The 13925-nt window shown below is 36.5% G+C and overlaps 1 protein-coding gene across 9 annotated transcripts in view; it reads right to left on the reverse strand.

The window, feature by feature from the left end:
• Positions 1 to 13925, reverse strand: part of LRRFIP2 (LRR binding FLII interacting protein 2) — a 103863-nt gene that overhangs the window by 13127 nt on the left and 76811 nt on the right. For 5 of the 9 annotated variants that reach the window (XM_080674632.1, XM_080674630.1, XM_080674634.1 and 2 more), the window contains 2 exons: positions 11723 to 11893; positions 6882 to 6974 (listed from right to left, as the gene is read on the reverse strand). In XM_080674632.1, coding sequence (XP_080530758.1) covers positions 6882 to 6974; positions 11723 to 11893 — 264 coding nt within the window. Of the gene's footprint in view, positions 1 to 3826; positions 3920 to 6881; positions 6975 to 11722; positions 11894 to 13925 lie in introns of all 9 variants that reach the window. The other 4 variants (XM_080674629.1, XM_080674628.1, XM_080674627.1 and 1 more) reach the window with 1 other exon arrangement.

Below are 13925 nucleotides of genomic sequence, written 5' to 3' on the forward strand. Positions count from 1 at the left end.
GCTAGAAAATGAATCCAGTTCTTTCTGGTTCTGAAGCTCTTGCCTACTTTTTCTATATGGCAGCACCATGCAGGCCACAATTCTGTTCCCTTGCTGTCGTCCCAGATGCTGCTGGAAAAGTGGTCTACAGGGCAAGTCCTACTCCTCACTCAAACCGCAACATCAAAATCTAACTTCCTTTCAACAATTCACACTGTATGACATGTCTGGAGTCCACCTGTGAATTAATAATGATTTTCTAATATCAACACTCCACTGCATTAATAACAAATGTAACACTAAGACAGCAAAGCACAAACAATACCCTTGTTGACAGTTGCTGTTCTGTCTGCTGGGTTAGACAGTTGTGGTTACGGGTGTCTGCGTGCGCAGTTAGGCCGTGCATCAGCACATGTACTGAGTTAGTGATCACTATCACAACATGCTCTATATTAACACCACCACCAAACAGAAATGATCTCTTAGGAACAGACCAATTTGAAACCAGGAATTCTAGCAAATGCTCGAATATGCCATTTGCTCCTCTTCCACATCTTACAGCAGTGAATTTTATCTTTACTTTTGGACTTTTTAATTTTGTCTTCCCATAATTATGGATGGGAAAATAAAATACATCCTGTAAGTGCTCCCATTTCACCACAAAGTTTCAAGAGGACTGAAATACCGTATAATTAGACCACATGTATTCACGCTGAATCAGAAATCCTCTGTATTACCTGACCATCTAACCACTACCCTTGTGTCTGCATTCAATAATAGTTCCTACAGTGAATTTTTTTAGGGTGAAAAGTACATGCTTGTGATAGTCTAAATAATTCTTTATCCCTGACCTAACCTCAAATTCTAGTGTCAAGAAGGCTTAAAGATATGTATAACAGGTTGAACTTTGGGCAACAGGTTAACTCTCCATATAATTGCACAGGGTAGTCAGAATGGGAGTGAGTCTTATACTGGGATATATGGATATATAAGTACTTGGTATATATATACACATAGCCACCTGGTGCTTGGAACAGCTTTGGGGATAAAGACATGAGCAACTAGGATCAGTGAAGAACTAAAGAAAACAACTTTAACAAGAGAATAATGGTCATGCTCTTCCATGAAGTTACTAAATTTAAATCTTGAAAATGAAGCTAGAGATGAGTGATATATTAGGTAGTCATTGGCCATGTTGAAAATGTTGTAAGTCAAGGGAGGACCACATCACACGTATTGGGATGGCTACTATAAACAAAACAGGAAACATGTTGGTAAGGATGTAGAGAAACTGGAACACTTGTGCAGAGCTGATGGCAATGTTGGTGCAGCTGCCATGGAAAACAATATGGTGGTTCCTCAAAAAATTAAACCTAGAATTGCCATTTATGCAGCAATTCCACTTATGGGTACATACCCAAAAGAAATAAAAGAAGGGTCACAAAAAGATATTTACAAACTCATGTTCACAGCAGCATTATTCGAAACAGCCAAAAGGTGAAAGCAAACCAAGTGCCTATCAACAGATGATAGGATAAACAAAATGTGGTAGGTACACACAATGGAATATTATTATCTTAAAAAGGGACATCTGACACATGCTACAATATGATAACCTTTAGGACATATGCTAAGTGAAATAAGCCAGTCACAAAAAGACAAATACTAATGATTCCACTCATATGAGCTGCCTTGAGTCAAAGTCATAGAGACAGAAAGTAGAATGGTAGTTGGGAGGGGTTGGGAGGAGGAGATTGGGAGTTGTAATTTAATGGGTACAGAGTTTCAGTTCTATAAAATGAAAAGAGTTCTGTGGATAGATGGTGGCGCTGGAAGCACGGCAATGTGAATGTACTTAATATCACAACTAACTCTACACTTAAAAGTAGTAAATTTTATGTTATTTGTACTTTATCACAGTTTTTAATTTTTTTAAATGACAAACTATTGATACATGCAACAACTTGGATGAATCTCAAGGGAATTATGCTGAGTGAAAGAAGGTAATTCAAAAAAGTTATATACTGTATAATTCTATTTATATAACATTCTTAAATGGCGAAATTATAGAAAAGGAGAACAGATTAGTGGTTGCCAGGGCTTGGGACAGAGTAGGGGAGATAGTAGATATGGCTATAAAAGAACAACAGGAGGGAACCTTATAACAGTGATGAAAATGTTCTGTATCTTGACTATTTCAAGGTCAATATCCTGGATGTGGTATTGTACTATAGTTTTGCAAGATGTTGCATTTGGGGAAAACTGGATAAAGGACATACAAGATCTCTTTGTATATTTTTTACAATTGCATGTGACTCTACAATTATCTCAAAAATGTTTTAAAAGTTTAATTTTTAAAAAAATCTGAAGGAACACATTATTATATACCACAGAGAAGCAAGATACCCCTTATTTAATAATGCCAAGAAAATTAAAAAGTCAAATAATTTATATCTTAACCATCAGCTCAGCTTTTTGATAAGAAAAAAAAAAACCTGTTTTATTTTAAAGAGCTACTTTATTGGGCTGAGAGTTTTGGAATTTTCCTTTGGCCAGACCAAAATAACCAGTTTAAAATACTGAGATAATTATGCAAAATAGGAAGCACAGGCTTGCTGATAGGTGCTAAAGAAAATTATGTAAGGTCCCAAAAGAAACCCATTCTAGTCAATGACCAGATTTTAAACTTTTAAATTACGTACTTTGTGCTATACATTTTTCATAACTCATTTTAAATTTCCCAAGTGAAAATTTAAATAAAATCAGTAGCTCACAATTTTAAAACTGTTAACAGAATTGTTAATTTATACTGCAGAATGCTCTTCTAGTTTGGGGTAGGATTTTAGAAACTTGGTAGTTAAGTATTAGAAACTCTAAAAGGCAGCTTTATTTCTTTAAAGCTTTTGGTCTACCAAACTCTTCAGAAGGCATTTTGTTTCCCAGGTGCTCATCAGTGACAGGATAGGGTCACTGGAGGTGTGAGGAGAACTGGACACTAAACATACCGCCCCTAACAATGGAGGGTGTGATCCAGAGGGTTATGTCTATCACAAGTGCTCTTGGGGATCTCTGCTACCTTTCCTTAACCCACCTAACCCGTTTCCCCGCCACAGCCCTTCCCTGAGAAGGTAAGCCTCTGGCAACTGTGGCTATGTGGACCCCAATTGCGGAACAGATAGCTCCTGCCATGACATGGGGCTGCCAGTCAAAGGGCACATGGGGTGAGCTGGTGGAAATCTTTTCAGCCTACTGTGCACTTGGGATCTACCTAAAGGGCTTAGCAAAAAAGCACTGAAGCCTTTTTCCTTATCTGGGCCCCTGCTTTGGGGAGTTATGAGGTTATAATTAGAGATGACGTCATAATTTGGCAGTTCTAGCAAATCTGACATTCCTATCCACTTCCGTAATTAAACTGATTCTAATCTCTTCCTATTTTACTTACCAAGGATTTATGGAATGCTAATAACCTTTCTCCCAGCCCCACTCCTTATCCTCTTGCCCCTTATCCAAATTGTTGCAATGTAAGGATATAAAGCTACCCACAGAGTTTGAATTAAATGCTTGTGGCTGCTTCTGGATTAGAATCCTGAGGAAATAAAGAACAACTTCCTTAGAAAGTTCCTACTGGTAGGTTTCACAAGCCCAGAGGTAGCGAGAGAGTAGAGTTCTTTCCATGCATAGTATCAGGTTTTCCCCTAAAAGTTTGTCTTCTGCTTATTATGTTTCACACTGTCTAAATGCTTAAAAAGAGTCAAAAGGACAGATTTTTTTGGAATCTCTAAGTTAAATTATATTGGTCTATTCCTCATCGATGAGCTTGGGAGTAAAGCCCAATTTCACTTCATACCCTAATGCTTTTATCTTTCCAAAGAAGTGTCTCCTGGAGCTCAAACACCTCTTTTGTCATGGTGTCTACTTTCTGCTGCATACGTTGATTCTCCTGCAGAGGAAGAGGGGGAAGAGAAGTAATGAAAGAGCAGAAAGAAACAAGGGAGGGGGTGAGAGAGAGGAAAACAGAAATAAAAGAAAGCTGATTTTAAAAAACGGTAAAGGGGAACGTCTGTGATGAACAGGAAAAGCAGGAGTTGCTTGCTAAAAGGAAGGAAGACATCCAGCGTCTTGGAGACAGGACTCAGTGGCTCACCGCTATAAAAGTAAGTAAGGGGACTGGGAGTAAGTTCCAACCACAGCTATGTGGCAGCAAGCCAGCTAGGGTTTCTGTGCGCTCCAGCTCCACATGTGACTCTTCCTGAGAACTGCCTTTTCCAAACATGGAAAAACTTACATTTCTAAAGAGGGAAATTCAGATTTGCTTATGATCCTTATCATAAAGGACAACCAGTAGTTTTAAACTTTATTTTCTAAGCAGAACTTAAAAAAATACAAGAGAGACATATCTTAGCTTCGTCATTTTGAATTTTTGTTAGAATCTATGCTAGAAAGAAAATCATGTGTTATAAATGAATACTCACATCAATGTTAAGAAAAACTAGAAATTAGTATTTAGTCATTCTTAAAGAACTCTTCTGTTTAGACAATGATGCTCAATTACCCTTTTATGTTTAACAGGTTTTCTTTTATGCATTATTGGTAAATTATGATCTCCTACTTTCCTTAGTCACACATTTCTTATATATTTTACCATGCGATTCTGCAGACCAAAAAACAGTTTTGTCATACTCAGGATTTTTCAGTTATACATAAACATGGCTAATAACATCTAAGAGATGTTAATTCTAAAAATAAGAAACACCTAAAACTAATTTAATGTTTTTAAAGTTTGTATACCCAGCACCCTGAGTTTTTAAAGAAACTACAATGAAAAATTACAGAAATCATGCATTACAATTCCTCTTGAATGCCATCATCAAATTAAAAACTAGAACACTTAACCATTTCTAAGCTACTGAATTTGAGAAGCAGCTTTATTATTATTTTGAAATCATAAAAGGGGAAAGTATATATCTTAATTTAGAAACAGAAGTAACAAGTGGCTGGCACAATGACACACAAAAACACAAAAGGACAAAAAGGGAGAGGAATTCACACTTTAAAAAATGCCAGCAGGAAATAGAATTTGGATAATATGCTTCCTGCCATATATGGAAAAACTAAGAAAACTAATTTCCATGTAATTTTATATTTTCAAAAGTTATCTGTGTCTGCATTTAGAATAGTCAAATTCTACTTGCTTTCAGTAGGCCAGTTTCCATTCAATTATTCTCAAAAATGAAAAGAACACAAACGCACAAACAGAAAAACAGTCATTTCTTTTCTTCTATTAAATAGTTATTTATTAAAAATAGTTTTATATTGATTTCAGAGAGAGGAAGGGAAAGGGAGAGAGGGATAGAAACATCAATGAGGAGAGAGAATCGTGATCTGCTACCTCCTGCACACCCCCTATTGGGAATCGAGCCAGCAACCCAGGCATGTGCCCTGATTGGGAATAGAACCATGACCCCCCCTAGTTCATGGGTCAATGCTCAACTATTGTGCCACACCAGCCGGGCTTAAATGTTGTTCTTTTAAGTCATTTATAGGGAGAAAGATTAAGTGAGGCAGGTACCTAGGTGGAGGAGGGAAGGAGGGGTGGGAGGTGGGTGTGGGTGGAGGTGAAGGTGTCTGAGTGACCTGGAATGTGGAGGAGTGAGTGTGGTAAGTGAGGCATCTGCTACAGATCATTAAGAGATGGCCTTCCTGTTATCATTCACATGTCATCAATACTAAGTTAACATTAGAGCTCTTTGGTAAATACACCAAGATTAATGGGCAGGATCCCTTACCAGCAAACTAACTTCATATTTACAAAGAACGACAAACTCAAAAGGAAAAACCGCAATTAGAGAAAAACAGAAATGGCATGTGAGGTAGTAGACACAGAAGGATGATGAATGCTTTCAAACATCTCTTGGTGGACCACACTGTTTCCCATTCCTAAAAGGTTGCCAACACTGATGCTCAGAGTCCCTCCACCAGGAGAAAGTTGAACTCAGCACTGGCCAGCCTTTGCCTTTTTGTATATAAGGTGCCTCCACAATTTCTTTCTTTCTTTTTTTTTTTTTTTAATATATTTTATTGATATTTTACAGAGAGGAAGGGAGAGGGATAGAGAGCTAGAAACATCGATGAGAGAGAAACATCGATCAGCTGCCTCCTGCACACCTCCCACTGGGGATGTGCCTGCTACCAAGGTACATGCCCTTGACCGGAATCGAACCCGGGACCCTTCAGTCCGCAGGCCGACGCTCTATCCATTGAGCCAAACCGGTTTCGGCAACACAATTTCTTATTTGCATCTACCTCAGTGAGGATCACGCTTCTTATTCCCCCAGAACCGTGGTTGGCAAACTGCGGCTCGCGAGCCACATGCGGCTCTTTGGCCCCTTGAGTGTGGCTCTTCCACAAAATACCATGGCCTGGGCGAGTCTATTTTCAAGAAGCGGCGTTAGAAGAAGTTTAAGTTTAAAAAATTTGGCTCTCAAAAGGAATTTCAATCGTTGTACTGTTGATATTTGGCTCTGTTGACTAATGAGTTTGCCGACCACTGTCCCAGAACCATGTTCCCAAAGACAGCATTCACTACATTCCAAAGAATGATGTACTCTGTAATCTTTCCTTTACCCATTTCCTAAGATGTCTGTAGGAAAGAATGTGCTTAGGAATAAAAGCAATTACAAAAGTTTCTATTATTAAAAGGGGGAGTGTTTATAGGATTCATAGTATTAATTGTTTAAGCCTTTATGTTTCACGTTTGTAAAATTGTAGGGTACAGCCAAATATGAAGAGACAAGTAGTAAACTCTTTGTAGTATTTTAACTCCTTTCCCTCCCAATGCATACCCCTCATCCCATTCAATGCATTTTTTCAAAATTAAGTATTTCCTCAGTTCATGTACATACCTCAATAAGCTCATCTCTTTGTCGAAGGCCTTCTTTAAGTTCATCCATTTTATGCTGCAGCACACTACACATATGTTTCTGCCTTTCTAATTCCTGTTATTAAGCAAAAGATACAGTTTACACAGATAATGGCACACAACACACTGAAACATCTACAATATAATAACATAGAGGCTAAGTATGTCGTCCAGAAACACCCCTGAACTGCCGATGCAGAGTAACCTAGAAAAATTCTGTGGTCTATGGAAAGGTACAGAAATTTTTAATTTTTCATCTTATAGGATTATATACCTAGAAAACCCAAACTAATCAATGGCAAAATTACTTGGAACAATGAGATGACTTAGTAAAGTAACAGGTTAAAAAATTGCCATATGAAAATAAAAAATAAATTTAAGAAATACATACATGTAAACATGCAAGAATATATAAAATCTATCTGAGGAAAATTATATAAAACATTTGTGGAAGACAGAGAAGTAGAATTAAACCAATGGAGAGGCATTTCATCTTTTTGGAAAAAAAGACTCAAATATCATAAAAATGTCAGTTCTCTCCCAAATTAATCCATACATTTAATTAGAGCAAGCAAAGTTGATTATAAAGTACATCTGGAAGAAAAAATGAACAGAAAGCATACTGAAAAAGAAGAAAGCCAGCCTTATTAGATATTAGGACATATTATAAGGCCCACATAATGAAAACGTTGTTGTGATGCCTCATGAAGACAGATCAATGAAGCAGAATAGAACAACCAAAAATAGACCCAATTATAATATATTAAGTAGAACGAATATACAAATACATTGAACAACAACAAAACTAAAAGAGCATCTCAAATCAATAAGAAAAAATACTTTTAAATTAGTGTTAGGATTACTAGATATCTGTATGGAAAAAGAAAAGTGAGACCAAACCTTGCACCATACATCAGGACAAATTCCAAATGGATCAGAAGTGTTCAGAAAGAAGGAGGGGTAATGGAGAGAGCAAGGGAGGGAGGGAACAGTTATAGTACTAAAGAAAAGATGAGTGAATTCTTATAACCAATGAATGAGGAAAACATTACTAAAAGTGGCTAAAAAATTTACAAGCAAGAAGGAGAAAGAGATAATTAAATAAAAATAAAAACTTCTGAATAGCAAAAGACAATAAGCAAAGTAAAATGACTGCAAAAAATAGTTACAGCTTATATAACAGACAAAAAGTTACTCTCTTTGTTGTAGTCTCTAAAACTAGAAAGAAAAAAACACACTATATAGAAAAATGGACTAAAAGGTGGAGAATTCACAGAAAAAAAGAAATTGTTTTGAACATGAAAAGATGATCATACTAAGAGAAATAGAAATTAAAATCGTATTTCTCACTGTAACACTAGTAAGAGTCCAAAAACTTGACAACATAATTCAGGAAAGTACTATAAGATAGGAAACAGGCCCTCTCATACATTTTGGTGGGAATACAAAATGGTATAACCCCTACGGAGGGAATAATTCGGCAGAATCTAGCAGCATTACCATACCTTTTGACCCAGGTAAACCCACTTTGATAACTCCCCAAAATGAAAAAAACCTACAGGTACATCATTTTTGCAGGACTATTTTTAACAGCAGGAGACTACGAACAACTCGAATGTCCATTAATAGGGAACTGGTAGAATAAACTATAGTACATCCACACAATGAAAGAACTATACAGTGATTTTTAAAAATGAAGAAGATCTCTATATACTACAATCATAAGGTGGTTAAATCAAGGTGCAGAATGGTATTTACAGTATGCTACCATTTTCTAAGAAAGGAGGAACTTATATATTTGCAAGTATTTTTTGAATGGCAAAAAATATATATCTTCTTAGATTAAAAAACGGAAGAATAAAGTAGAAATTTAAAATTTTAAGGAAGGGAAATAGGGATGAAGAGAAAGAGCTAGAAGGTTGACTTCTTTGAATACGTTTTTTGTTGATTTGACTTCAGATATATGTAAACATTTTAAAACAAAAATAAAAAGCAATTCCTTGGGGAAGCAACCCAAATATCCTCTGACATATACATGGATTAATGTGGCATATATATATATATATATATATATATATATATACACACATATACATATGTATATGTGTATATATATATATATACACACACACACACAGTGAAATCTTATTCAAAAAGGAAATCCCATTACAAGCTACAACATGAACGAACCTTGCTTGAGAGCATTATGCTAGAGCAGTGGTCGGCAAACTGCGGCTCGCGAGCCACATGCGGCTCTTTGGCCCCTTGAGTGTGGCTCTTCCACAAAATACCATGGCCTGGGCCAGTCCATTTTGAAGAAGTGGCGTTAGGAGAAGTTTAAAAATTTGGCTCTCAAAAGAAATTTCAATCATTGTACTGTTGATATTTGGCTCTGTTGACTAATGAGTTTGCCAACCACTGTGCTAGAGAAATAAGTCAGTCATGAAAAGACAAATATATGAGTCCACTTATATGAGGTATCTAGAGTAATAAAACTCATAGAGACAGAAAAGAGAATGGTGGTTGCCAGGAACTGGGGGGAGGAGAAAATGGGGAGATATTTAGTAAGTAAAAGGTTTTAGTGTTACAAGATGAAAAAGTTTTGGACATATGTTTTACAACAATGTGAATATACTTAACAGTCCAGAACTGTACACTCTAAAATGGTTAAGGTGGTAAATTTTGTTATATGTTTTTTTTAATCACAATTAAAAGTAAAAATAATTTAAAAATAAAAAGTAAAAAAGCAATTTCTAAATACTGAAATAAATGCAGGGAACTATATAACCAGTTAGCAACATAAGCACAGGGATAGGAACTATTTCAAGTAACTTTCAAAAACAATGGTTGGATTATACGTAGCCTAGCAGTCAAATAACAACCAAACAGAACAAAACAAAAAACGTAACTATTTTAAGTAATTATGTTGTTGGTGGTAACGTTGGTATTGCTATTCTGGGTACTATGGGATAAAGCAATGAGCATAGAATACAACATAATTACTATCATCCTCAGTGACTTTAAGAACTGAAAGTGGTAGTGTGGGGAAAAAGGGGTGTACATATACTAGTATAAGGAAGACTCTAAGTAAAAACCCTAGAGTCCTGAACATGAACTAGAACCATAAGCACACACTCATATTTTGACTTTAAAAACTTTTGTTTTTTAATTATTTTTTAAAATATCCCACTATACATGTTCACCTGATGCTAAAAAAGCTTATTATCAGCAATGAACTTGGTGGCAAGTGCAACCCTGGCAACCATAGTAAGCTATATTGTTAAAATGTGCAGAGGGAAAATTTAGTTTCACTAAAAGAGAAGTAGGGTTCCTTGGACAAACAGCTGACTACAGATCTGTGCAGGAAATGTACCAGATGAGCCTGGAACACCTTCTTGTGCTAGACAGCAAAGAAGCTATCAAAAATAGACTCTTGAACCCTAGCTGGTTTGGCTCAGTGGATAAAGCGTCAGCCTGCGGACTGAAGAGTCCAGGTTCAATTCCGGTGAAGGGAACATGCCCGGATGTGAGGGTCTGAGGTGGAGGTGGGGAGAGGGGGAGAGGGAGGGAGGGGGGGGGGGCGGACTGAAGGGGGTTGATGGGGGGGAAAAAGGGGACATATGTAATATTTTCAACAATAAAGAATGTTTTTTTAAACAGACTCTTGTCAAAACTGGGGAATCAACCTGAAGAGGTTCACATTAGTTAAAGGTTGGACAATTTGAAAATCAGTTAGAATCTATCTATCTATCTATCTATCTATCTATCTATCTATCTATCTATCCATCCATCCATCCATCCATCCATCTATCTATCTACCTACCTACCTACCTACCTACCTACCTACCTACCTACAAAAACCTAATGTGCAAAGTGTCCCCTCGGGAGTTTGACCAACCGGGAGTTCGACAGCTCACTATGATGTGCACTGACCACCAGGGGGCGGCACGAAATGAAGGAAGGCCCCGGCAGTGGCCCACAGCTGGGGAAGGGAGGCCCTGGCCGGCAGCCGGTAGCTGCTAGGGACCCTACCCATGCACAAATTTTGTGCACTGAGCCTCTAGTAAAATCTATAATTGATTAACATCATCAAATGTTTGAATACTTGACTTCATAATATTTTTTAAAAAGAAACCAATAATGGATGACTATGAAAGAATACTAAACAACCAATTCTTTATTTTGAAAACTCTTTAACTTGCCCTTCCTATCTAAACTGTCTCACCTGAGAAGTAAGAGATGAGGGGACATTTTCTTTAAAGATGGAGTTACATTTTAATTTTCCCTCTGCAATTTTAACAACACAGTTTATAGAGCTCTAAAGAAAACATACATCGATTTCTGACCCATGTCTCCACAATGCTGTTTCTAAATTACTGATTAAAAATTCTCTCCAATCATTTAGAAAACAGCTTTTCCTGAAAAATGAGGGAAGGGAGAAGAAAAAGAAAAAACTGAACCATCGCACTGCAAGTCTTTGAAGCTTTGTGAAGTTCTAGCCAGTCAAAACAGGAAGAAATAAGTAATTAACTGTAACTGTCCCAATTAAGAGATAGGAAATAAAGATAAAATTTGAGTTCTATTCTACTTTCAGAAACTAAAGAAGGTCATAAGCTCCTCTTTAATAAAATAAATCTTATAAAAATTTAAAAAGAAAAATATTTAGGACCTGTTATGTTCTATCAATTTCCTTGGACCAACTGGTTTGACTGAAACATCATTCCTAGGTATGCTGTATGTTTTCCATTAAGCCCAGCACTTTTTAAATGGCAGCTTTTAATTTTCTGATCCAAAAGAAAGGTGTAATACAAGATGAGCAGTTACCTTTGATTTTTCTTCATTTTCTCTATAAAATTCTGCCATCTGTTCCTCTTGTTCTTCAATAACATCCTTGAGGGTATCTACCTGGTAGATCAAATTGTTCTTCTCATTGTCTAACTGTGCATTAGAAACCATGGCTTTCTTGTATTTTTCTTCCACTTCAGACAAAGACTCCTAAAAGAAAGTCCAAGTCATGAGCCTGATACCTAAAATATCATGTTCACATACACATACTATATGCAATATATAACAGGAAAAGATAGCACTGGCACAAACACATGAAGATGCACTTTTGCAAAATACAAGCAGTTTGGGGAACTCCTTGTTTAGTAACATGCACATACAACAGGGGGATGATAAGCCAAAAAGGCCAATGAAGGACTTTATATGCCCTCTGCTATCCGAGGCAAGAAAATCAAGCAGCAATGTCGCCTCTGAAAGATGAAAAGATGTGTAGACAACTTGCATTTGTCAGAGAAACAAAATGAAGAATCACTAAGGTTTTCAGAAATGTTACTCTTATAATTTTAACAACAAGCTGTTTGGTATTCAGAATGCAATGATACAACAGAATACAGCCGCACTTTATACAAGTAAACTTCATACTCATTTGAATTTTGCTAATTCCTGGACATTTGTTTTCAGTACTTTCCTGGACTGCATAATGATGCTAATGTAAATGTATAACCATTTACTTCTAGCAATTATTCAACTTTCAGTCATATCAAAATAAGTAAATAATTAAAAAATGATTACTAAAAAAAAAAAAAAAATGATTACTAATAAAAGAGCTACCACGCCCTGGCCAGCCGGTATGGCTCAGTTGGTTGGAGCATCATCCAAGATGGTTATATTCAATGCCCAGCCAGGGCACATACCCAGGTTTTGAGTTTGATCCCTGATTGGGGCGTGTGCGGGGGCAACCGATGAATGTACCAATGTTTCTCTCTCTCTCTCCCTTCTCTCTAAAATTAATTTAAAAATAAAAAAAAGAACTACCACAAAATGCCTGAAATTTTATATTCTAAGTTTTCTGCCTAAAATAGCTTATATCTGTTCTTTAATGACTATGTCTAATTTGGTAGATTACTACTGCCTAGTAACTTTTTTAAGCTAAAAAGAAAAAATATTTCACATAGAAAAAGTCATAACTGTTGGAAATAAATAACTAGTGCAAATGTTTATCAAACCAAGATCAATGCTATGGAAATGAGAGTCCAGAACACTTATATTTATGATAAACTGATTTTTGACGAGAGTATTCAGACAACTCAATGGAAAAAAAATAATTTTTTCAACAAATGGTGCTGGGATAATTGAATATCCATATGCAAAAGAATGAAGCTGGACTGCTATCTCATATCATACACAAAAATGAACTCAAAATGTAAGAGCTAAAACTATAAAACTCTCAAAGAAAACATAGCTGTAATTATTCATAAACCTGGAGTAGGCAATGGTTTCTTAGACACAACAACAAAAGCACTATCAATAAAAGAAAAAATAAAACATAAAAGTTTTAAATGTTTTGCTACAAACAATACGATTAAGAAAGTGAAAAGACAACCCATAGAATGGGAGGAAGCATTTATAAATTTTATGTCTGATAAAGGACTTGTATCCAGACTATATAAAGAATTCTTACAGGTCAATAATAAATGGGCAAGGATTTGAATAGATATTTCTCTAAATGCATAATAAGCACATAAAAACATGTTCAACATCATTAGTAATTAGAGAGATGCACATCAAAACCACTTCAGACCTACTGGGATGGCTACAACCTACAATGAAAATAAAACCAAAACCAAAAACAAGTATCAGGGAGGATATGGAAAAACTAGAACCCTCATACATTGCTGGTGAGAATGTGCCGCTACTTTGGAAAATAGTTTGGCAGATTCTCCAAATGGTAAATATGGAATTTTCATACGACCCAGCAATTCCATTCCTAGGATTCTACCCAGGAGAAATGAGAAGATATGTGTATATAAAAACTTGTACACGCCCTGACCAGTTTGGCTCAGTGGATAGAGCGTCGGCCTGAGGACTGAAGGGTCCCAGGTTCGATTCCGGTCAAGGGCATGTATGTACCTTGGTTGCAGGCACATCCCTAGTAGGGAGTGTGCAGGAGGCAGCTGATTGATGTTTCCCTCTCATCGATGTTTCTAACTCTCTATCCCTCTCCCTTCCTCTCTGTAAAAAA

Source organism: Plecotus auritus (genome assembly GCF_963455305.1).
Source record: "Plecotus auritus genome assembly, chromosome: 6".
NCBI lineage: Eukaryota > Metazoa > Chordata > Mammalia > Chiroptera > Vespertilionidae > Plecotus > Plecotus auritus.